The 24,326-nt window shown below is 60.1% G+C and overlaps 1 protein-coding gene across 4 annotated transcripts in view; it reads left to right on the top strand.

Annotated features, from left to right (window-relative positions):
* Positions 1-15,654, top strand: part of PMEPA1 (prostate transmembrane protein, androgen induced 1) — a 48,081-nt gene extending 32,427 nt beyond the window's left edge. For all 4 annotated transcript variants that reach the window (XM_062204403.1, XM_062204401.1, XM_062204405.1 and 1 more), the window contains exons 2-4: positions 8,817-8,971; positions 11,920-11,973; positions 12,190-15,654. In XM_062204403.1, the coding sequence (XP_062060387.1) occupies positions 8,858-8,971; positions 11,920-11,973; positions 12,190-12,732 (711 nt within the window). In that variant the 5' untranslated portion in view covers positions 8,817-8,857 and the 3' untranslated portion in view covers positions 12,733-15,654. The remainder of the gene's footprint in view (positions 1-8,816; positions 8,972-11,919; positions 11,974-12,189) is intronic.
* Positions 15,655-24,326: the final 8,672 nt, after the last annotated feature.

Raw genomic sequence — 24,326 nt, 5'->3', positions numbered from 1 at the left:
AGCACAAGGCAGAGGCCCAGCAAAGATGGGGAGCCGGCAGCCCCCAGAGGTGGTCTGGGCGTGCGAGGGGCCCAGCTGACCGTGTCGGGAAGGGGTGGGGGGGCCTCTGAGTGGAGCTGTCCGTGGCCTGCTTGGGTGGCTAGACGTCCCCTCCCGGAAGGCTTTTTCTTTCATAGTTTAGATTTTTTTTTCACGTATTTATTTGAAAAGCAGAGTGACACAGAGAGAGAAAGAGAGAGAGAGAGAGCGCTTCCATCCACTGGCTCACACCCTAAATTCCTGTAACATACAAAGCTGGGCCAGGCCAAAACCAAAGGCCAGGAACTCCACCCCGTCTCCCACTTGGGTGGGAAGGACCCAGGTACTTGGGCCATCACCTGCTGCCTCCCCAGTGCTGGCCAGCAAGCTGGGACCTGGCACGCTGATCCCAAGTGCAGGCTTCCCCGCCAGGCATCCTCCCGGCGTTCCCTGGGCCTGTTCCTGCCGCAGCCCAGGCAGTGGGGGGGCAGACCCACTCCCCTGCAATTTGCCCCAGGCCCCAGCAAGTGGCTGAGCCTGCACAGGATCCCTGGACCCCGAGGCCACGCTTCCTCATCTCACCTGTGGCCCAGGTTCTATATGAGCGCAGGGCAGGGAGCTGGGCGTGGGACCCCTAACCTGAGTCCCTCTGCCCTCCCAGCACCTAGCCGCCTCCCAGGGTTCCCCCGGCCCGAGGCCAGGCGCCCACTCTCAAAGCAGCCTCGGCTGTTCTTCAGCGCGAGAACCCTGGCCTAGATGGGCAGGTCGCCCCCAAAACCTCAAGAGAAACGGAGCGGGATTGTTGTGTTTTAGTCCATACAAGGTCTGACTTTAAGAAGTGAACGTGCTGTCGGGGGCGGAGGGAGGGAGAGGGTTGAAATGGCACCAAGAGCAATCAGCAAGATACCCCTTTGACGCCTGGTTCAATTTCGCTTGAAACTCAGGGTGAGTGGGGGCTGGGCTCTCAGCCTGTCCCCGAGGGGGTCGGGGGCACAGCACAGGAAGTGGCTGGAGCCCAGGCTGGCTGGGACTGTGCCGACCAACCATGAGGCGCTCCTGGCAGGTCTCATCCAGGCAGGCCTAACAAGATTAGATTTTCATAAATTTCAGACAGTGCCAATTCCTAATTCCTCGGTGTGCGGCCAGGAGGCCAGACAGGGCCGCGTGTGCGGGCCGTCAGCCAGGAGGAGGCAGGGGGGCGGCGGCGGCGGTCATTTGTCTGGAGACCTCCCTCGCGCTGGCAGGAGCCAGGTGGACTCTGCCCAGCTCTCCAGCCCAGCACCGCTGCCGTTCCGGTTATTAGTGGCAGACTGGGGCCGGGCAGGGGCGTCGCCTGTTAACCGGTTCTACGATCCCCCCCCCCCCGCCGTGCGCCCTGGGGGGACTCCGGCTGGGATTTGAGGGTGGCTCCAGCTCCGTCGCCAAGATCAGGGACTGAACCTGGTAGGGAGGGGATCTAGGTTTCCCCGACCCCCTGCCGAACGGAACCACGCACGCAGGAGCCAGCCCACAGCCGTGCCTGGCTCCTCCGACCCGAACTGGTGGAAACCACGGGCCCTGCCCCCCGTGAAACACACGGCCAGGTCGCCTTTCGTGTGGCTGTCTTCTCGCATCACACGTGTGCCTGTGTCTGCTGCTTCTGGGTCACGGGTCTGGGGAGAGGTCGGTCACTGGGTCTCCGCGCCATCAGCTTCCTTTTTAGCCAGCTGTGTTCTCCCTGGCTGCCCGGCCGGGGGCAGGCACGGAGCTCGGTCTGGAGGTTTGGCTGTGATCCAGGGCTGTGCGAGTGAGGAGGAAGTTCTTGCGGGGTGTCCCGCACACGGGAGGTGGCAGGAGCTGTCGTGCCACTGCCAGGGCCCGGAACTCCGCCTGACCTCCCCAGGAATGTGTGCTCTGGTCCCCACCAGCCACCAACACCGGCTCTGTGGACCCCGCGGAGGGTGTCACTCTGGGCCTTTGCTTTTTTGTTTAAAGATTTATTTATTTGAAAGAATGACAGCCAGGGCTGGGCCAGGCCAAATCAGGAGCCAGGAGCCTCCCCCAGGTCTCCCATGTGGGTGCACAGGCCCAAGGACTTGGAGCATCTTCCGCTGCTTTTCCCAGGCCACTAGCAGGGAGCTGGCTCAGAAGTGGAGCAGCCGGGACTTGAACCGGTTTCCACGAGGGGTGCCTGTTGCAGGCAGCGGCTTTACCCGCTACGCCAGCCCCGCTCCGGGTGTTTCTGTGCAGCCCTTCCCTGGAAGCCGTGCCAGTTAAGGTACTGCGGACCCTCGTCCCTGGGCCCACCCAGTCATTCTAACCCTGCCGTGAAGGCGGAGGCCTTGGGGCCAGAGAAACGGGGCTCTGGGCCCTTGGACTGTGGGGTCAGTGGCCGGTCACCTCTCCTCTCTCAGTCTCATTGTTTTCCTGTATAAAAGGGGGGGGGGGGAGTCCGCACTTATGAGAATGACAGGACTCAGCGAGCCGATGAGTAGAAGGGCCGGGTGGTCAGGGCCCTTGCACGCGGCCGCTTGTCCTGGTGTGAGATGGCCGGGGAAGGAGTAGGGGTGAGTACGCACCCCCAGCGAGGCAGGGGGAGAGGCCTCAGTGAGATTACAGCGCCCCAACTTTGCGTGTAGGGGATGGGTGTGGTCTCCTCCAGAGCCCGCCACCTCCACCACTCACCCCTAGGGGGAGATGACAAGGAAAGCGGACAGGCGCCGTGCCCGGGCCGGAGCAGAGCGGGGGAACGGGGTGGGACGTTTGCCTCCCAGCGGTTCCCGTTCCCACAGCTGGGTGCTGGGGCAGGGCCTGGTGTTGGACTGACCTCAGCTCAGACCCCGGCCCTGGGGTCAGAGGTCAGGCAGGGAGCCCTGGGCCTCCCCCGCGTGTACTGAGGCCTCTCGCTGGCAAGCACAGGTGGAGACGCGGGGTCCGTGATGGCGGCGGGGAGGGGGGACCCAGCCCTGCTCTTCCTAGTTGCAGGATCGGGGGCAGGAAAGGGGCGCAGTGATAGGACCGGGTTGGGGGGGGGGGGCTCAGGGCCCTGGCTGTCTTAGGATCGCTCGGCTCACAGCCAGTGCGTGCAGCGAGTTAGGGCCGAGGACGAGACCGTGTCTGCGAGCAGTGGCTGCGTCCTGTGTCCCCAGGAGAGTTGAGAGCCTGGGACAGCACAGGGGGAGGACCCCCGGCAGCATGTCATCCTGGGCACTTTAGGGAAACTGAGGCAGGACCGTGCGCCTTGGGTGCTGTCGGAGCTTGTGGATGAGCTGCCTGAAGCTGAGTGACATCACAGGCGGTTCCCAGATGCCCGGAGAGACGGGGAGAGGGGCCACGCTTGCACGCGTGCCCTGTGTGCTGTCCTGGGGCAGGGGCTGAGCCACGCGAGCTCAGCCGTGTGCAGCACAGGGCCTGCCAGCCTCCCTGCATTCTCAGGGACAAATGAGGGGCCGGGAGCTGTCGGGGGCTGAGATGAGGGGGCCGGGAGGGTCTGGGAGCTGTCGGGGGCTGAGATGAGGGGCGCGGGAGGGTTGGGAGCTGTCGGGGGCTGAGGTGAGGGGGCGCGGGAGGGTTGGGAGCTGTCGGGGGCTGAGATGAGGGGCGCGGGAGGGTTGGGGGCTGAGATGAGGGGCGCGGGAGGGTTGGGAGCTGTCGGGGGCTGAGATGAGGGGGTGCGGGAGGGTTGGGAGCTGTCCGGGGCTGAGATGAGGGGCGCGGGAGGGTTGGGGGCTGAGATGAGGGGCGCGGGAGGGTTGGGAGCTGTCGGGGGCTGAGATGAGGGGCGCGGGAGGGTTGGGAGCTGTCGGGGGCTGAGGTGAGGGGCGCGGGAGGGTTGGGAGCTGTCGGGGGCTGAGATGAGGGGCGCGGGAGGGTCTGGGAGCTGTCAGGGGCTGAGGTGAGGGGCGCGGGAGGGTTGGGAGCTGTTGGGGGCTGAGGTGAGGGGCGCGGGAGGGTTGGGAGCTGTCGGGGGCTGAGGTGAGGGGCGCGGGAGGGTTGGGAGCTGTCAGGGGTTGAGATGAGGGGCGCGGGAGGGTTGGGAGCTGTCGGGGGCTGAGGTGAGGGGCGCGGGAGGGTTGGGAGCTGTCGGGGGCTGAGATGTGTCCACCTTGGTGCTGCTGGGTGCACCTGTCGTGCTTTGAACTTTTTTGTTTTTTAAGATTTATTTATTTGAAAGAGTTACAGAGAGGCAGAGGCAGAGAGAGAGAGGTCTTCCATTTTCTGGTTCACTCCCCAGATGGCCACAATGGCTGGAGCTGCGCCCATCTGAAGCCAGGAGCTTCCTCCAGGTCTCCCACGCAGGTGCAGGGTCCCAAGGACCTGGGCCGTCTTCTGCTGCTTTCCTAGGCCATGGCAGAGAGCTGGATGGGAAGTGGAGCAGCCGGGACTCGAACCAGCACCTATATTGAATGCTGGCACTGCAGGCACTGGCATTACCCTCTATGCCATTGCACCAGCCCTGAAGTATACATTTTTTGGTTAAGATTTATTTGTTTATTTGAAAGGCAGTTAGAGAGAGAGAGAGAGAGAGAGCAAGCATGCTCTTCCATCTGCTGGTTCACTCCCCAGATGGCTGCAACAGCCGGAGCTGTGCCAATCTGAAGCCAGGAGCCAGGAGCTTCTTCCGGGTGTCCCATGTGGGTGCAGAGGCCTGAGCACTTGGGGACCATCTTCAACTGCTTTCCCAGGCCATAGCAGAGAGCTGGATTGGAAGTGGAGCAGCCAGGACTAGAACTGGCTTCACCCGCTACTCCACAGCACCAGCCCCCATGCTTTGAAGTTGACTCTGAGGCCTGGGGTGAGGAGAGGCACCTCCTGGTTCTTGGTGCCTCATAGAGGGGTTTGTGCACTCGGCAGGGCAGGGAGCTCATGCTTGATTAGCTCTGTCTGCCGTGGGCACAGGGCTTGATTAGCTCTGTCTGCCGTGGGCATAGGAGGAGGTGGTAGAGGTGTGGATGCCGGCAGGGGCCAGGCAGGCAGCATCCAGGTATGTCGTGCTCAGCAGCCGGCACAGCTCGTGCAGAGTGTGGCTGCCTGGGCTCCATTCCCGTGATGCCTAGCGTGAGCACTGCTGGGGCCAGGGATGGGGACGCACACGTCCGTGGGCCTCCAGTTTGTGACCTCCACCAGCAGGTGCACGTGTGCTGTGTTTCCAGGCAGCCCCCTGGGTGTGGGCGTGCGTGGCGGTGGGTGTGTTGTCGGCAGGACCGGAGTCCCTCGTCCCTCACCCTCAGCCGCAGGCAGTCCTTGCTGGGCCCCTCGGGAGGTCCCTGTGATGCTCGAGGGTCCTGAGTGCTTCTCCTGCCTTCCTCACAGCAGGGAGTGGGGTGGGTGGACTTGGACTTGGGTGGAGATCTTGGGGCCAGCGGGAGAGCCTGTCCCGCCCCTGTCGACGCCTCCGTGCCTGGCTGTAGCCAGTAGGGTCCAGCTTCCCTGCTTTGCTTGCCTGGAGCCCTGACCTTGGCCCTGACCTTGATCCTGACCTTGGCCCTGACCTTGGCCCTCCTCAGCTCTCTGTGAGCTCCTGGGGCCGCTGTAGCTGGGGTCTCCATTCATCGTGCTCACCTTTAGGGAGCACTGTGGGCCGAGCACGTGGCAAAGGCCACCCAGAGCCAGCCCAGGACCTCAGTCATGTGACTTAGGTCCCCTCCCCCTGCCCCCCCCCCCTTGTAGAGAATCCTTGTGACTCTCAGATCCTCTGAGTGGCCTTCAGGCTGTAGGGTCCCCAGGGGTCACCAAGCCTGGCCAGGCAATGACTGGGTTGTTTCCCCTCCCCTGATGTCGGCTGACCGTGGCAGGTCAGGAAGGCCGCCGGGGCTTGTCCACACCCTGCTGGCCCCACTGGCCCTGCTCCCCAAGCCTCGTCCCCACCACTGTGGCTGGCTTGGGTCCCACAGGCGCCAGGACCTGGGTCAAGGGACAAAGGCAGCCATCGCCCGCTCCCTCAGGGCCCCTGGAGACAACCCGTGGGAGGGGGCTCCGCCAGCCGGGGTGAATTGTGCATGAGGCTGGGGGCCGGGCCTCGCAGGTCACTCTGGGGAGAAGGCTTGGGCGTTGCACAAAGCAGGCCCTGTGTGTCCCCTGAATGTGAGGCTTTATCCCGGGCCCCCACGGGCAGACCGGGGGCACGCGGAGTCAGGCCTGGCTGCTAGGCTCCAGACGGCCCTCAGCCAGGGAGGCAGGAGGTGTGGCCACAGCGACCGGGGCTGAGGTCCTCCAGGTGGGAGCCTCAGGTGTCAGAGCTCCTCCTGCTCCTGCCCGGCCCCTCCAGGGTCAGCCCATCCAGGCTCAGATCCAATTCCTGGGACTGAGCTGGTTGGAGCCACCAGCTCTGGGCTCCTGGACCACCTGTGTGATGTGTGGACGATCAGAGCACCTGAACGCAGGTGTTCAGCCCTGTGCAGGGCCCGCTGCCGTCTAGGAAGGACCCGGTCACTCTGTGTGTGTGTGGATCCCAGGGACAGGCCAGGTGGTGCGGGACAGGCCTGGTGATGTGGCGTGGGGCTGTGGTCCTAGGGACAGGCCTGGTGATGTGGCGCGGGGCTGTGGGTCCTGGGGACAGGCCTGGTGATGTGGCCCGGGGCTGTGGGTCCTAGGGACAGGCCTGGTGATGTGGCCCGGGGCTGTGGGTCCTGGGGACAGGCCTGGTGTCGTGGCATGGGGCTGTGGTCCTAGGGACAGGCCTGGTGACGTAGCACCGGGCTGTGGTCCCAGGGACAGGCCTGGTGTCGTGGCACGGGGCTGTGGGTCCTGGGGACAGGCGTGGTGTCGTGACGTGGGGCTGTGGTCCCAGGGACAGGCCTGGTGTTGTGGCGTGGGGCTGTGGGTCCTGGGGACAGGCCTGGTGATGTGGCCTGGGGCTGTGGTCCCTGGGGACAGGCCTGGTGTCGTGGCATGGGGCTGTGGTCCTAGGGACAGGCCTGGTGACGTAGCACCGGGCTGTGGTCCCAGGGACAGGCCTGGTGTCGTGGCACGGGGCTGTGGGTCCTGGGGACAGGCGTGGTGTCGTGACGTGGGGCTGTGGTCCCAGGGACAGGCCTGGTGTTGTGGCGTGGGGCTGTGGGTCCTGGGGACAGGCCTGGTGATGTGGCGTGGGGCTGTGGGTCCCAGGGACAGGCCTGGTGACGTAGCACCGGGCTGTGGTCCCTGGGAACAGGCCTGGTGATGTGGCGTGGGGCTGTGGTCCCTGGGGACAGGCCTGGTGATGTGACGTGGGGCTGTGGTCCCAGGGACAGGCCTGGTGATGTGGCGCGGGGCTGTGGGTCCTGGGGACAGGCCTGGTGATGTGGCCCGGGGCTGTGGGTCCTGGGGACAGGCGTGGTGTCGTGACGTGGGGCTGTGGGTCCCAGGGACAGGCCTGGTGACGTAGCACCGGGCTGTGGTCCCTGGGGACAGGCCTGGTGATGTGGCCCGGGGCTGTGGGTCCTGGGGACAGGCCTAGTGTCGTGGCGTGGGGCTGTGGTCCCAGGGACAGGCCTGGTGATGTGGCCTGGGGCTGTGGGTCCTGGGGATAGGCGTGGTGTCGTGACGCGGGGCTGTGGGTCCTGGGGACAGGCCTGGTGATGAGGCTCGGGGCTGTGGTCCTAGGGACAGGCCTGGTGATGTGGCGCGGGGCTGTGGGTCCTGGGGACAGGCCTGGTGATGTGGCGCAGGGCTGTGGGTCCCAGGGACAGGCCTGGTGACGTAGCACCGGGCTGTGGTCCCTGGGGACAGGCGTGGTGTCGTGACGTGGGGCTGTGGGTCCTGGGGACAGGCCTGGTGATGTGGCCCGGGGCTGTGGGTCCTGGGGACAGGCATGCATGCAGCAGGAAGCATTCTTGACCTCACCTCTCCCCCGAGGACAAGCTGGCCTTGTTTGGGCCCAGGTGTGACTTTGGGTCCCCTCTTGGTGGCCCGAGCATGAACACACGGGCACCCCCATGCCTGTCCTCTGTCGTTCCCAGCCGAGACCTGCCTGGCCGCTCCCAGCTTCCTCCCCCAGCCCCGATGCTCTGTCTGGGGAGGAGGAGTCGGCTGGGCTTGAACTTGTGACTGGGTGCTCCTTAGCTCCAGCAGCACTGGGGAGTCCCCCGTGCGCCTGGGGCCGGGCGCGCTGAGTGGGGCCAGGCTGCTGGGACCTCAGCCCCCCAGTGCTGCCTCCCAGTGGCTGGGGGCTCTGCTGGCACCAGCCGCGGCCAGCTGCCGAGGCACAGGCCTGCTGGGTCAGCACAACGCGCCTGGCTCAGGCGGGATCAGAATAACCGTCTTCCTTTTCCAGCGCTTGAGGGTTTTTCTGCCTTCGAGGAGAAAACAAGCCCCAGCCCAGGCCACGAGAGGGGCAGCGTTGCAGCCACCTGCATGGTCTCGTCCCGAATCGGCGAGGGCAGGGCGGCCCTTAGCACCCCACATCCTTGGGGGTGGAGCTGTGCGTGTGTGTGTGTGTGTGTGAGACGCATGCGTGGTGTTCTTGGGTCTGTGGGGTGTGCCGTGTGCGTGCTTCGGCTTTCGTTCGCGTGCGTGTGTTGGTTTGTGTCCGTGTATCCACATGTATGTGCCAGGCTCCGGCGTTGCCTGTCCACACTGGGGCAGGGGAGAAGCCCAGCATTGAGCCCCGTGTCTCACACATCCCTCTGCAACCCCCTGGGGTGGGACAGGGGGGAAGCCCAGCATTGCATCTGTCTGAGACCCCCTGGGGCAGGGTTCTTGCACCTGCGTCTCACAGGCCCCTCTGCGACCCCCCTGGGTGGTGGGGGGAAGCCCCACATTGCGCCCCTCTGTGATCCCCTGGGGCAGGGGTGAAGCCCAGCATTGCGCCCGCATCTCACGCGTCCCTCTCCCCACAGCGGAGCTGGAGTTCGTGCAGATCCTCATCATCGTGGTGGTAATGATGGTGGTGGTGGTGGTGATCACGTGCCTGCTGAACCACTACCGGCTATCACCGCACTCGCTCATCAGCCGGCACAGCCAGGCCCGCCGGAGGGGCGACACCCTCGCCTCGGTAAGGCCTGGAGCTAGAGCGGGGGGGGGGGGGTCCACACACTCACGCAGTGTGCTGTGTGTGTGCTCTGTGTGCTGTGTGTGTGCTGTGTGTGTGCTGTGTGTGTGCTCTGTGTGTGCTCTGTGTGCTCTGTGTGTGCTCTGTGTGTGCTCTGTGTGCTCTGTGTGCTCTCTGTGCTCTCTGTGTGCTGTGTGTGTGCTCTGTGTGTGCTCTGTGTGCTCTGTGTGCTCTCTGTGTGCTGTGTGTGTGCTCTGTGTGTGCTCTGTGTGCTCTCTGTGTGCTCTCTGTGTGTGCTCTGTGTGTGCTCTGTGTGCTCTGTGTGTGCTCTGTGTGCTCTGTGTGTGTGCTCTGTGTGCTCTCTGTGTGCTCTCTGTGTGTGCTCTGTGTGTGCTCTGTGTGCTCTGTGTGCTCTGTGTGTGCTCTGTGTGCTGTGTGTGCTCTGTGTGCTCTGTGTGTGCTCTGTGTGTGCTCTGTGTGCTCTGTGTGTGCTCTGTGTGTGGTGTGTGTGTTCTGTGTGTGCTCTGTGTGTGTCCTACGCTGTGTCCTGTGTCCTGTGTGTGGCTGGCACTGCCTTGGGCCCTGGGCCCGTGACGGCACAGACAGGCCCTTGCTGCCATGGGGCTGGAGAAGGGGACTCAGGGATGACAGTGCTGGGGGGCGGGCACACAGTCACCGCAGTTCCTACGCCGGGTGCAGGGAGGATGGTGACTGAGCAGCCGGTGCCCGGCAGGTGCCCAGCTCTGGGGGATGCCTGGGGGTGGCAGTGGCACCCAGAGCCCTGGGCAGAGGCGAGTCAGGCTCAGAGCGTTGGCCCCAGCCCGAGCCACGGGGCCTGCGCCCAGCAGGGTGGGGGCATCTCTGCTCGCGTCAGGCCTGGGTCGCCGGGTCGAGGGCGTCCGCTGTGGTGCCTACTGCAGGAGCGTGGGCACCCGAGGCCAGGCCCAATTGGAGGCCTCTGAAACTACTGCTGCTCCAGTCCGGGGCTCGCTTGCTGGTGCTGTCGCCGGCCGGGCTGCACTCGGGCTCTCCCCACATTTCAGAGCAGAGGCTGGGGCGGGCACCTGCCCCATGCCCTGGCGCCGGCATAGCCCATCCTGTGCTACAGAGGAGGAAGGCGCGTGCCGCAAGGAGAAGTCAGCAGCCCGGGAGCTCGCGCTCCGCTGTCCGTCTGGCCCCTGTGCGCCTCGGCGTGGGGCTCTGCACAAGGAGGAGGAGCTTGTCAGGCTGTGAGGGGGACAGTGGGGACAGTGCCCATGCAGTCGAGGAGGGGGAAGCTGCCCCTGTGGGTGGCAACCGCAGGATTCCCGCTCTGGCTGCCTGGTGACCTGGGGCCGCGAGAGCCCTGCCTGGGATGCCGGCTGCTAAGCTGGAGCCTTGTTAGCCTCCCCGAGGTCTCTCCTGGGTTAGGGTGGCAGTGTGGCCAGCCCCGCCCAGCCCCGGCCCTCCTGGGACAGAGTCTGCACCCCACGGCCTGGGCGGCCCTGGCCGAGATGCTGGGGGAGCGGGGTGCACTTGAGCTGCGTACGGGAGGGAGAATCTAGAGGGGAGGGGGCTGTCAGTGACCCCCGGGGTCGTCTGCAGCTTGAAGGATGTCAAGGCTGTTCCCTAAATTAGACACCACCCTGACCTCAACCTGGCAAATGCATGCCAGGAGGGACCGTTCTGGGAGCTGCAGAGCCCCCTAGTGGCCGTAAGGGAAATTGCCGCCCTCTGGGAGTTCCCGTCCGGGCTGCAGGTGAGACTGCTGCCTGCAGAACCATACCCCAAGGAAGCTCTGGGGCCGATAGATACGTCCATTATGTCGGTTGTGATGACAGGTTCGCTTTTTAAAAAAAAAAAAAGATTTATTTTATTTTTAAGAATTACAGAGGGAAAGAAACAGATCTTCCATCTGCTGATTCGCTCCCCGGATGGCTACAACAGCCGGGGCTGGGCCAAGCTGAAGCCAGGAGCTTCCTCCAGGTCTCCCACGTGGGTGCAGGGCCCAGGCACTTGGGCCGTCCTCCGCTGCTTTCCCAGGCCATCAGCAGGGAGCTGGATTGCAAGTGGAGCCGCCAGGACTTGAACCAGCGTCCTCATGGGATGCAGGTGTTGCAGACGGTGGCTTAACCTGCTGCACCAGAGCGCCAGCCCCAGTGACAGGTTCTTAATATAGGCATTTGCCCAAACGTGATCAGGTTGTGTTCTTGGAAGGTGTCAGTTTGTTGGATTCTGATTTTATCCCAGTGAAGCCGTAAAACTCAATGACATCCCTTGTGCGAGGCCCAGGGCTATTCCCAGAAACACCTGGGGCGACTCAGGAGCCGGTGCTAGCGTGCGGATGTGGCTTTCCTGGAGGGAGCCACAGGGCCCTGCGGAGTCTCAGGGCAGAGGACTTGAGCCTCGTGAGGTGGCGACACTGTGCCCACCCCAGAGCTTGCGACAGAAGTGGTACCAAGTCCCTCGCTGGCTGGGACCGAGACGTTGCTTGGTCATAAACCGGGACATGAGTAATGGCTGGTTCATACCGCACAGGCACATAAATACGGACAGGATGATCGCAGGTGAAACATGGCCACTGTCTGGTGGGAGCAGGCCCTGGGGGTGCGGTCAGTCGGAGGGAGCCCTGCAGTGGAGTGGAGCGGCCGGGCAGTCTTTGCCAAAGCTCACACGCACGTCGAGGGCCTCAGAGCTCAGTGGCTGGCCCCAGGCCACACGGCAGGCACGTGGCCGAGGCCGGGAGGCCGAGGGGCGCTGGTGGAGGGTTTGTTCCAAGGTGCCGAGCGTCGGGGGGGACCCACGCGTCACGTGTGTGTCTGAGCAAGGGGAAGTGCGAGGAGGCGGTTGCAGCCCTTGAGAAACTGACCAGGCCAGGGCGGGCCCGAGAGCTGACTCCTGGGGGAAACACTGCAGCTCTGGCCCTCTGTGCGTGACACTGACCCTGCCTGTCCCTGTTCCCTCCCACACAGGAAGGCTGCCTCTGGCCCTCGGAGAGCACCGTGTCAGGAGGCGGAATCCCGGAGGTGAGACCCAGCGCCTGCCCGGCCCCCTTCCATTGTCAGAGTTGTGGCTGCTGGGAGCTGGGGCCTGAGCCGTTGGCTGGGCTCCAGCCTGGCTGCCCCGGACGGGAGGGAGCTGGGTGGCAGCCGGGGCCACATCCCTGCCCCTCTTCCGCATGCCACCCACCCTGCTGCCCTCTCTCCCGGAGCCGGGTCTCAGCCTCTGCCCCCGCCCCCCAGCCGCAGGTCTACGCCCCGGCCCGGCCCGCTGACCGCCTGGCCGTGCCACCCTTCGCGCAACGGGGCCGCTTCCACCGCTTCCAGCCCACCTACCCGTACCTGCAGCACGACATCGACCTGCCGCCCACCATCTCCCTGTCGGACGGCGAGGAGCCCCCGCCCTACCAGGGCCCCTGCACCCTCCAGCTGCGGGACCCCGAGCAGCAGCTGGAGCTGAACCGGGAGTCAGTGCGCGCGCCCCCCAACAGAACCGTCTTCGACAGCGACCTGATGGACAGCGCCCTGCTGGGCGGCCCCTGCCCCCCCAGCAGTAACTCGGGCATCAGCGCCACGTGCTACGGCAGCGGCGGGCGCATGGAGGGGCCGCCGCCCACCTACAGCGAGGTCATCGGCCACTACCCCGGCTCCTTCCAGCACCAGCAGAGCAGTGGGCCGCCCCCCTTGCTGGAGGGGACCCGGCTGCACCACACGCACCTCGCCCCCCTGCAGAGCGCGGCGGTCTGGAGCAAGGAGAAGGATAAACAGAAGGGGCACCCCCTCTAGCAGCCCCGGAGCTGGGGGCGGGCCTGGGGGGGCAGCGAGGGGCGGGGACCGCCGCCCGCTGTATAAATACTCTGTGTTCTGTGTGGTCTGGATGCACAAGCTGAGAGAGCTTGCAAAAAACAAAAACAAAAAACCCCCACGTTCCTTTGTCGAGCTGTGTCTTGAAGGCAAAGAGAAACCTGCATAGAACTTTGTGTTTCTATCTGAGCTGCGTGCGCGAATGCTTGTTCCTTCTGTTTATGATGTCACTAAACTTTGAAGACGTATTTGCACAAAACCTTTAAAAACCTGCAATATTATATATAAATATATATAAACTAAGAGGAGCTGTACGTGCGAGGGCAGGAGTATTTTTGTATTAGAAGAGTCCTATTAAAGTTGTTTTCTGAACTAGAAGAGGGGGAAAAAAAGGCAATTTTGAGTGCCAACTCGGGAAGCGTGTATTACCTTGTTAAGCAGTTACAAAGCAGGGGTCTAGAGTTATTTATATAAATGTTGAGATTTTGCACTATTTTTTAATATAAATGTGTCAGTGCTGTTTGGATGACAACTTCTACCGTGTCTGTTGAGAGATGTTGGAGCTTCAGAGGCCAGGCAGAGGGCGAGCTGGCCCCCCGGGTGCGGAGCGGGCGGGATCCCGAGGGCCACCGGGCTGATGCCCTGTCCGGGGGTCCCCACGCGACACACTCCCTCCCGAAGGGATACGTTTCCCCGCTCCGGGCCACGGCAGCCTTGGAGGAAAGTTGTGGAGGTGCCAGCTTCCAGGGGGTGCTTCTGCCTTTCTCCAGCTGAAATAAACCGTTGCTGAAGGCGTCCTAGTTACTTTCCTGCTCTTTTTTTTAATCGTGAAGGTCCCCGCAGGGCAGGGGCGCACCAGAGGGCTGCGGCTGAGGGTTGGCAACGCTCCGGTGCCTGTCCAGCCGGCTGGGGTCGGTGCTGTGCACTGGCGTGGTGGCGAGGTTTAACCTCGTCCCTGTCTGTCCCCTTACGTATCTGGCCTCACGGCGTGGCCGAGGCGCTCCTGCCTTGTGCAGCCCCCTTGCTGTCTCCTCCGTGGAGACGGCCATTCCGGAGTTGTTGGTTGCTTTGTGTTTCTCTGGCGTTTTGTTTTTTGGTTTTGTTTCTGAGGACCTGCGGGGTTGGCAGGAGCCCCGGCTGGTGGCCGGCAGGTGGGAACGCAGGAGTCGGGACAGGAGGAGAGCGCACGCGAGGGCACTTGGGCTCTGCCAGGGACCAGGACCCGTGCCTGGGGTCTCTGCTGCCCGCTGCAGACTCGCTGACACCCCTGCCGTGCCCTGGAGGGGTCTCCCCATGTGGGGCCGAACGCTGACGTGGGCTAACACGGGAGAGGCGAGGCAGGCGGTGCACCTGTTGTATGTAGCGAAGCAGCTTTTTTATTACTTGAAACCCAGTGTTGGAGTTCTGACCCTTTGAGCTCTATCCCCAGGTGTTGAAGGCGGCGGGTGGCGGTGCGTGGGTCATGGGTCCCCTGCGCTCCCCGCAGAGGCCTCGTGCCTGCTCTGGGCGTGCTTCTCCTCTCAGGGGAGCCCTTTTCCAAAGCCGTGCGCAGAAACCCATCCAGTTTGTCGGGAGAGGTGTGGGCCAGTGCTTGGCGAGGTGTGTGCACCCGTCTTTCCTTCCTGGCCAGTGTCTCTGTGCCTTACTGAGGCGGCCCTGGCCCCTTGTCTCGGGCAGGGACTTATGGCCGGTGCCCTGCTCGTCGGCACTGGCATCCCTTCCCGAGGTCCGCAGGAACGCCTGCTTCCCCTCCGTCATCCCCGTCACCCTGTGTCCCTCCCATCCCAACAGTGGATGTGCCCAGCTTGGCGAGAGGCCCCTTCCTGGCCCTTTTTGTCGGGGACCCTGGATCACTCTCACTTGGGCCGGAAGCCCCCAAGTGAGGCTCCTTTGCATGCGTGGCATCCTTGAGCTGGACTGGGGGTCTCGGCGGGTGGCCGTCTTGGCTGGCTTTGCTCGGAGTGGAGGGGGGGAGGCAGAAAGGGGGCTGGCCTCAGCTGGCTTGAGGGCACAGCCGCCTCTGATGACGGGCAGGGCTGTGGCCCTGAGACTCCTGCCCGCTGCGTGACAGAAGCGTAGGAGGGGAGCAGCGCCCGTCAGAGACTGGGCCGATTCCCCCACGTCAGAGTGGGGGGCTGCTGCCTGAGCCTAGCTCCTGGCTGCCCTGCGGGACCCAGAGCCCTGGGGTCTGCCGCCCGGTTCCTTGATGTCATTGTCCTGTCTGTGTCTTTGCAGTGCCTCTTGGGAAGGCCCCACCTTGCACTCGGAAGTTCAGTGGGGTCCTTGGAAGTGGCTGGTTTGAGAGGGACCAGGCTGGTTTGGGGGGACGCTGCTCACCCAGGCTCCAGAGCTTTCTCTCCCCTCCCCCGTCTGTCAGTCTCTCCCGCATGTCAGTCACCACGTTTCTTCCCCCGGAAGTCCTTTCCCCTTCAAAGCCTGGATCTGAGCCCGCAGACTTAGCCGATCGCTCTAAGCACCGCCCAGGTTCCCCAAAGCCCAGGGTTTTTGCAAAATCCACAGCGGCCTCTCCCCAGCAGGGCGGGGCGAGGACGGGCTCCACTTCCTGTCCTGGCAGCTCGTTCCGCAGGGAGGGGCACGGGGAACACGAATTGCACCTTTCCCTTGTGTGCCACGCATCCGGTGATGAGGACCGAAGTCGCGTTGTGCTGTGTGTTTCGGGGAACCTCGCCGAGGTGGCACCGGCGCCGAGGCTGTGTTCCGGCCCCGGGCCACGCTTCCCGCCCTGTCTCCCGCGTTGTTCACCTTAAACTTGTGCGGCTGGCCCAGACTCTGTACCTGGCGGCCCGCCCCCAGGCCTGAAGGAATTGCTTGTTGTATCAGTAATCGTCAGTGGCAATGATGACTTCGAAAAGCTGCAATACTTACCCAATAAATTTTACAATTCTTTGGAACCAGGCGTCTTCCTTGGCTGTGTTGCCCCTCCCCTCTGCCCCACCTCAACCCCAGGATGCATTTCGTGAGTGGCTGTGCAGCCCTGAGGAATCCCATAGGCCTCTCTGTGTCAGTGCCTCCGGCATTGGGGGCCCAGCGGAGGGGCTGTGGGATCAGCAGGGTTCGCAAACATCCCCTCCCTTCCCTCCCGCTTGGGGACAACACTGTTCAGCTTAGCTCCTCCTCCCTTCTCAGGGGGTTCCCCCAGAAGTGAACCTGAAACCCAGGCTTGTGTTAGGGGATGGGGGGCTCGGGGTGGGGGGGCTGAGGCAGTCAGGGCAGGGGGTAAAGCAGGGGTCGAAGCTGGCCGGGGGGGTGGTTCCAGGTAATTTCCAGCCACACCTGATCCCAGGGCGGGGGGGGGGGGGGGGGCTCTGTACCTTGCACCTGTGAGAGGGGCTCTTGTGCTTAGCAGTGGAGCAGTGAGGGGTCCAGGAATCCGGAAGCCCCAGCGCGGACCCCCAGATGCCAGCCCCTCAGCAGCAGCGGCCGTGGGCGCTGCAGGAGGGGATCCAAAAGGGGCTTGGGGCTGGGGTCCCCCAGCACCCACTACAGAGAATCCTCGCTGGTTTCTGGTCCGTTCTGCTCAAGCGAGCCACTGCGAAAGCCGCCCCCAGGGACAGTGGCGATTTGGCCTCGACCCCGGGGTCTCCCAGGCTCAGGCTCCACAGTGGCCCCCTGGGTGGGAGCAGAGCTTGGCACCCATCTGCCTTCCCTCCCCCTCTGTGGTGGTGAGGATCCTGGGTGACACAGAGCTGGGAGAACCATCCCCTCGCTGGTGGGAGCAGGGGCCCCAGCTGCGCGCCCGTGCCCTGGAGCCAGCCTCTCCCTGGGTCACAGCATCGGCAGAGCCTCAGCCGCCTGCCTGGAGTGGGGTCGGCAGGGGTGCTCCTGGTGTCTCCTAAGATAACACAGGGGCCCTGTGGGGTCTCCTGACCATAACCAAGCGCCCCCTTGCAGCCCTGGGCTGGACCCAGAGACAGGCCCACCTATCCCCGGTGGTCAGGGCAGAGCAGAGCCGTTTCCAGCTGCAGAAGGGAGCCCCCTGCACCAGGATGGCTCCGGCAGGCACAGCCGTCAGCCGGGGATGACAGCGAGCACCCACTGCACCAAGCAAGGCGCTGCATTCCGCCCGAAGCCGGCAGCTCCTCACGCGGGGCGGCCCCGCCCTCTCTGCTCTCATCCTTGTGAGCACGCGGGGTGCTGGGAGACACCAAAGCCTCGGGCCCAGGCCTCAGCGCTCCCGCAGTCCCGGCGGTCCCCAGCAGTGTGCGGGGGGTTTGCACAGGGCTGGATCTTGAGTCCCGAGATGCAGATAGCCTTGGCTTACGGTGGGGATGGAAGCCACTGCCAGCAGAGAACACACTCGGACCCCAAGCCTGCCCGGGCCTCATCAGCACGGCTCGTGCTCAGCACACTCAGGCGCGCACACCGCAAGGCCTGGTGGACGGCAGAGTGCGCGTCCCATGCGGGTCACTGCAAAGCAGGACGGTGTGGGGGGTGGGGTGGGCAGGGCCGGCCATGTGGCACAGTGGGTTGCGCTGCCCCCTGCAGCTCCAGCATCCCAGAGGAGCACCGGTTCGTATCCCGGCTGCTCCACTTCCGATCCAGCTCCCTGCTGATGTACCTGGGAAAGCAGAGGAAGATGGGCCAGGTGCTGGGCCCCTGCACCACGTGGGAGACCCGGATGAGATTCCTGGTTCTTGAGTCCATTTTGGGGAGTGAACCAGCAGGTGAAAGACCACTCTCTCTCTCTGTCTCTCTCTTTGTCTCTCTGTCTCTCTCTCTCTCTCTCGTTGTCTCTCTCTCTGTCTCTCTCTCTCTGTCTTTCTCTCTCTCTCTCTGTAACTCTGCCTTTCAAATAGGTAAATATTTATCTTCAGAACAATTTTATATTTATGGGAAAATTGAGAAGACTGACTTCTACAAATCCAGTGTTGCCCATCATAACCACCTACGCTAGTAGGATGTGCTTGTTACAATGGAGTCCACATTGACACCTGATCATCTACCTAAGCTTCACTCACGTTGCCTTAGCTGGTCCCCCTTTCTGTCCCGGGAACACACCCAGGAGCCCTAATGCGGCATCTGCTACAAGTCCTCCGGCCCGGGACCCTCCCCCCCTCCGCCCCTCCCTTTGGATGACCTTGACAGTCTGCAAAAAGGCCGCTCAGGAAGTTTGTAGAATCTCCCTCTAAGGGGCACATCTGGGTTTTTCTCAGGATTGCAATTGTGGGTTACTGGGTATATAGAGAAACAATTGCCTTTTACCTACTGGCTTACTTTCTTTAATTTTTATTTTTTTTAAATTTACCTCTTTTTAAGATTCTTACTTATTTGAAAGGCAGAGAGACAGAGAGACAGAGAGAGATCTTCCATACTCTGATTCACTCCCCAAATGACCATAATGGTGAGGGCTGGGCCAGGCCCTAGCCTGGAGCTTCTTCTGGGTCTCCCATGTGGGTGCAGGGGCGCAAGGGCTTGGGCCATCCTCCACTGCTTTCCCGGGTGCATTAGCAGGGAGCTGGATCAGACGTGGAGCAGCCGGGACTCGAACCGGTGCCCATATGAGGTGCTGGTGCTTAACCTTCTACGCCACAGCGCCGGCCACAACACTATAGTACTAAAATCACTTGCTAGTTCCTGGAGTTTTTGCTGATTCTTGGGGTTTTCTCCATGGACAATCACGTCATCTGTAAACAAAAGTCTTGTTTGTCTGCTCTCCGTATGTGTATACACTTCATCTCCTGTTCATAGCTCGTGGCACGGGAGCCCTCGGGGGCGTGGAGCGCGCTGTGGATTGGTGCAGGGAGAGGGGCCGTGCTTGCTTCTCCTAGGGGAGAGCAGGCAGCTTCCCGTCACTGGGCGCGACGCTGGCCGGCAGGTTCTGTAAGAACGTTCTTGGTCAAGTTGGCATGGTGCTAACCACAGTGCCTGGGGCCCTGCCCTGTGACGGATCACCTCCCGCGGCCCCGCCTCCCACCGCGGCGCCTGGAGGACCAGGATTTCCACCTGAGAACGTGGTAGAACGCAACACTCAGGCTGCCGCCCCTTTACGCCCACTGCCTTTGGTCAGGAGTCAGGAATGGGCTTGTCAGACACTTTCTGCACCGCTGCCCCGGTCAGACTCAGCCCCCGCCTGCTCACCTGGGTGCTGCACTATTGGAGTGTCCAGGTCCTTGTGCACCTGTAGGAACTGACCCTGGGCCATGCTGGGTAACTCTTTTTATTTTTTAATTTACTTATTTTACTTTTTTAAATAACTTAAAGACAGTTGCAGGAGGCACACAACTGTCTTTTTTTTTTTTTAAGGATTTATTTAATTATTTGAAAAACAGAGTTACAGAGAGAGATAGAGACAGACAGAGGTCTTCCATCCACTTGTTCACCCCCCAATTGGCCGCAACAGCCGGAGCTGTGCAGATCCAAAGCCAGGAGCCAGGAGCTTCTTCTGGATCTCTCACACGGGTGCAGGGGCCCAAGGACTTGGGCCATCTTCTACTGCTATCCCAGGCCACAGCAGAGAGCTGGATCAGAAGTGGAGCAGCCGGGACTAGAACTGGTGCCCACATGGGATGCCAGCACTGCAGGCAGCAGCTTTACCCCTTACACCACAGCACTGGCCCCAATTCTTTTTTTTTTTAGATTTATTTATTTACTTAAAAGACAGAGTTACAGAGAGGCAGAGAGAGAGAGAGAGAGAGGTCTACCATCTGCTGGTTCCTTCCCCAGATGGCCACAACAGCCAGAGCTGTGCCAATCCAAAGCCAGGAGCCAGGAACTTCTCCCAGGTTTCCCATGTGAGTGCAGGGGCCCAAGGACTTGAGCCGACTTCTACTGCTTTCCCAGGACATAGCAGAGCTGGATCGGAAGTGGAGCAGCCAGGACTCGGTGTCCAAATGGAAGCTGGCACTGCAGGCGGCAGCTTTACCTGCTATGCCACAGCGCTGGCCTCATATAATTCTTGATGATAGATAGATAGATAGATAGATAGATAGATAGATAGATAGATAGATAGATATAGATAGATAGATAGACAGATAGATATAGGTAGATAGATATGTATATATATATATATGTAGTTGGTCTTGATTTGCTATTATTTTGTTGAAGATTTTTACATCTATGTTTATGAAAGATACTTTTTTGTAGCTTTTAGTTCCTGTAATGTCTTTTTTTTTCCAGTGTGGGTTTGGTAATAGGTTAACCATAGCCTTACAGAGTGAGCTGGTGTTTTTTTCTGATTCTGTTTTCTGGAGTTCATGGAGAATTGCTGTCATTTCTCCCCCGAGTCTTTGGTGGAATCCACCTGGGGAGTGGGCATTTAGCCCAGCGAGTGCCTGAGTCTGGTGCCTGACTCCAGCTCTCCACTGCAGACCTGGAGACGCAGGGGCGATCACTCGAGTAACTGGGTTCCTGCCACCCCGTGGGAAACCCGACCGGACTTCCAACACCCGGCTTTGACTCCGGCCTGGTCCTGGGGCCTTTGCAGGCGTTTTAGTAGTTACACAATGCACGGAAACTCTCTCTCTCTCTTTCTCTCTCTTTCTCTCTCTTTCTCTCTCTCTCTCTCTCTCTCTCTCTCTCTCTCTCTTTCTCTCTCTCTCTCTCTTTCTCTCTCTCTCTCTCTCTCTCTCTCTCTCCCTTCCCTACCCAACTCCCCAATCTGGGCCTGATGCTTTCTTTATTGGAGGTTATTAATTAATAATTGGTTTACTTCATGATATAAGCATTCAGATCACTTGCTATTATGTGAGTTTTTGTAGTTTATATATCTTAAGGAATTCATCTATTTCCTCCACATTATCAAATTTATAGGCATAGAGTTTTTTTAGCTTCCTTATTGAAATTATTATTACTATTTAAAGATTTATTTATTTGAAAGAAAAAGGTACAGAGAGGCAGAGGCAAAGGCAGAGGGAGAGAGAGAGAGAGAGGTCTTCCCTCTGCTGGTTCACTCCCCAGATGGCCACAAAAGGCTGGACCAGGCCAAAACTTCCAGGAGCCAGGAACTTCCTTCCAATCCCCCACACGGCTGCAGGGGCCCAAGGACTTGGACCATCTTCTACTGCTTTCCCAGGCCACAGCAGAGAGCTGGATCAGAAGAGGAGCAGGCAGGACTTGAACCCGTGCCCCTAAGGGATGCCGGCACTGCAGACGGTGGCTTCACCCGCTACGCCACAGCGCCTTTATTATTCCTTCAATGTCCAGGGGACCAGTGATGAAGACTCCTCTTTGATCTCTGACATTGGTAGTTCATGTCTTCTCTCTTTTTTTCTTGCTTAGCCTAGCTGAAGGCTGTCAATTTCACTGAAAAATTATGTGAGCCAGATTTTGGTTTTGTTGATTTTCTTTATTGCATATTTTTATTTTTATTAGGTTCTGCTATGTTCTTAATTTCTTTCTATCTGTTTGTTTTAGGTTTAAACTAGCCTTCTTTTTCCAGTTTCCTACGGTGTCACATAGTCCTTGAGGTCTTTCTTCTTTTCTGATCTATGCATTTTACCGCACGAAGCTCGCTCTCAGCACTGCTGTAGCTGCACCCCGCAGGCTTGCATGTGGTTTTGTCTGATTTCCCCCCGTGAATGTATTTTCTAACTGTCCTCATCATTTCTTCTTTGGTTATTTAGCAGTGAGTGCTTTATGTCCAGGTATTTGGAGATTTTTCCAGCTGCCTTCCTTTGATCGGTTTAGTGTAATTCCACTGTGGCCTGGGGCCACGCGTTGTATGCCTTCTACTATTTTGAATGTTAAGATGTGTTTCAGGGCCTAGAATGTGCAGATGGACTTGGACAGAGCAGTGATTGGCTGTTGCTGGGTGGGGTCTTCTGCAAATGTCGATGACGGCAAAGCCGTTGAGAGCGCTGTTCAGCTCAGCGCCGGCCTTGATGTTTCTGCCTCTTTGATCTACAAACTGCAGAAAGGTGTTCAAGACTCGAGCTGCAGGGGTGGTTCTCTAGTTCTCCCTGCATCTCTAGCAGTTTTTTTCCTGTGTATTTTTTAAAAAGATTTGTTTATTTTACTTGAAAGTCAGAGTTACACAGAGACAGAAGGTTCACTCCCCAGGTTCACTCCGCTGGTTCACTCCCCAGATGGCCACAACAGCCAGAGCTGGGCCGATCCGAAGCCAGGAGCCAGGAGCTTCTTCCAGGTCTCCCATGCAGGTGCAGGGGCCCAAGCACTTGGGCCATCTTCTACTGCTTTCCCAGGCCACAGCAGAGAGCTGGATTGGTAGTGGAGCAGCTGGGACTTGAACTGGTGCCCACGTGGGATGTGAGCGCTGCAGGTGGAGGCTCAGCTCAGCACGCCACGGCGCCGGCCCCTGTTCTCTCTTTTCCTGGTTGGTCTTTGGTTCCTTTGTGTCTTCCTCTCTTCCTGACTGCTCTGGTTTAAGTTGAGCGTTCTGTATGACGCCACTTTCTCTTCTTTTAAAAATGTTAGTGCTTGTCCTAAAATTTTGGAGTTTGCAAGATACATTTACATTTATTCTTAGTCCAGTTTCTAAAAATGTTGCCCTGCTCCATGACTACCGATGGATCTTCTAGCAGTGTCAGGCTGCTGCAAGTCACCGTGGACCGGGCTGAGCCATCAGAAACGTGTTTTCTGGTGAGGGGCAAGGTCAAGGTGTTCCCTCCTTTTCTCACGGTGGGGGGCAAGGTCAAGGTGTTCCCTCCTTAGACTCCTGGGGAGGGCTCTCTCTTGGGCTGCAGATGGTCAACTTCCTGTTCTGTCTTTACCTGTGCTTACCTTAGGGTGTGCTCGGGGGAGGGGGGAGGGTGGGAGGAGACAGAGGTAAGCCTCTCACTCTTCTTACTGGGCCACCAATTCCATCGTGAAGGCCCCGCCCCGTGACCTAATCTAACCCTAATCACCTCCCAAAGACGTCATTCCCAGACAGGACCGCACTGGGGGTTAGGATGTGGGGGAAGACAAAACGTGCAGACCATGACAGGAGAATCCCGCTCCCGTCCCCTGCCCCGTGTCACGAGGCTGACACAAGTTATAATCAACCAAGCCCATTGTTGCCACTGTCATTTTGAACAATTGCCCATTAAACCAATGACAAGAAGAAAACTTCAGTTGTATTCTACCTTCTCGTTCCCCAGCGCCTCCCAGCTTCTGTGGATCTGAGTTGCTGGCTTGCGTAACTTGCCTTCTCTCTGAAGAACTCCTTTAATAATTCTTCCAAAGTAGATTGGCAATAACTGCTCCAGTTTCTGTATATTTGGGAAAGTCTTTATTTCTTCACATTTGAAGAAAATTTTAGCTGAAAAGAGAATTGCAGGGGGTAGCAGGTGGTGCCGGCATCCCACGTGGGCTCCAGTTTGTGTCCCGGCTGCCGCGCTTCCGATCCAGCTCCCTGCTCATGGCCCGGGACAGCAGCAGCAGGTGGCCCAAGTCCTTGGGCCCTGTCACCCGCGTGGGGGGACTGGGAGGAAGTCCCTGGCTCCTGGAAGTTTTGGCCTGGCCCAGGAAGACTCCTCTCTTTCTCTGCCTCTCTCTGTATCTCTGACTTTGAAATAAATAACTCTTGAAAAAAGAAAGAAAATAGAATTCCAGGTTGGTCGCTCTCCTGGCACTTTAATTATTCCCTCCCACTCTCTTCTCGCTGGAAAGTTCTCTCCGGAGAAGTCTGGCGGAATTCTTACCCTGCTTCCTCTACAGGGAAGGAGGGCGCCGTCCCCTCTGGCTTCTTTCTTTCTTTCTTTCTTTTTTAAAAGATTTATTTATTTACTTATTTGAAACAGTTACACACACACACACACACACAGGTCTTCCATCCGCTGGTTCACTCCCCAGTTGGCTGCAATGGCCGGAGCTGCGCTGATCCAAAGCCAGGAGCCAGGAGCTTCTTCCTGGTCTCCCACAGGGGTGCAGGGGCCCAAGCATTGGGGCCAAATTCTGCTGCTTTCCCAGGCCACAGCAGGGAGCTGGATGGGAAGTGGAGCGGCCGGGGTGCTCTACCCGCGGTGCCAAGCGCCGGCTCCCAACAAGGCGGTTTTTGTTTGTTTGTTTGTTTCTAGCCCCTCCTTTTGGGTCTGTCTGAGCGTTTTCAGCTTGGCTCACACTGGCCATCCATTCTAGCACATTCTTTCCTTTTTCTATTCCCCATTAGAGGATTTAACAAACCAACCACGGTTATTCAATTTCCTATCCAATAGTTCCAAAGTCGGTGTCACAGCTGAGCCTGGTTCCGCTGCTCGCTCTGTCTCTTCAGGCTACGTTTCCACTTCCTTTTTAGCATGTGTGTGACGATTTTTGGTTAGCAACCAGGCACAGGCTGTTGGGTCAGAGGAATGGAGGAGGGGCTGGCGTTGTGGAGTGAAGGCAGATAGACACTGCCCGTGATGCCGGCATCCCACATGGGCACCGGTTCAAATCCCGGCTGTTCCACTTCTGATTCAGCTTCCCGATAATCGTCTGGGAAGGAGCAGGCGATGGCTCAAGTGCTTGGGCCCCTGCCGCCCAGGTGGGAGACCCGGATGGAGTTCCTGGCTCCTGTCACTCCGGCCTCTCCCACGGAGACTGTGTCTTCCTCCAGTTCAGCACCACTGCCACCATCCCAGCTGCCCCGGCACGGTGGTGACAAAGTGGACTCAGGGTCGAATTGCTGGCATTTCCCG

This window comes from Lepus europaeus, chromosome 10 (assembly GCF_033115175.1).
Source record: "Lepus europaeus isolate LE1 chromosome 10, mLepTim1.pri, whole genome shotgun sequence".
Taxonomy (NCBI): Eukaryota; Metazoa; Chordata; class Mammalia; order Lagomorpha; family Leporidae; genus Lepus; species Lepus europaeus.
The sequence above is the reverse complement of the archived record's forward strand: the minus strand, read 5'-3'. Positions and strand labels throughout refer to the sequence as shown.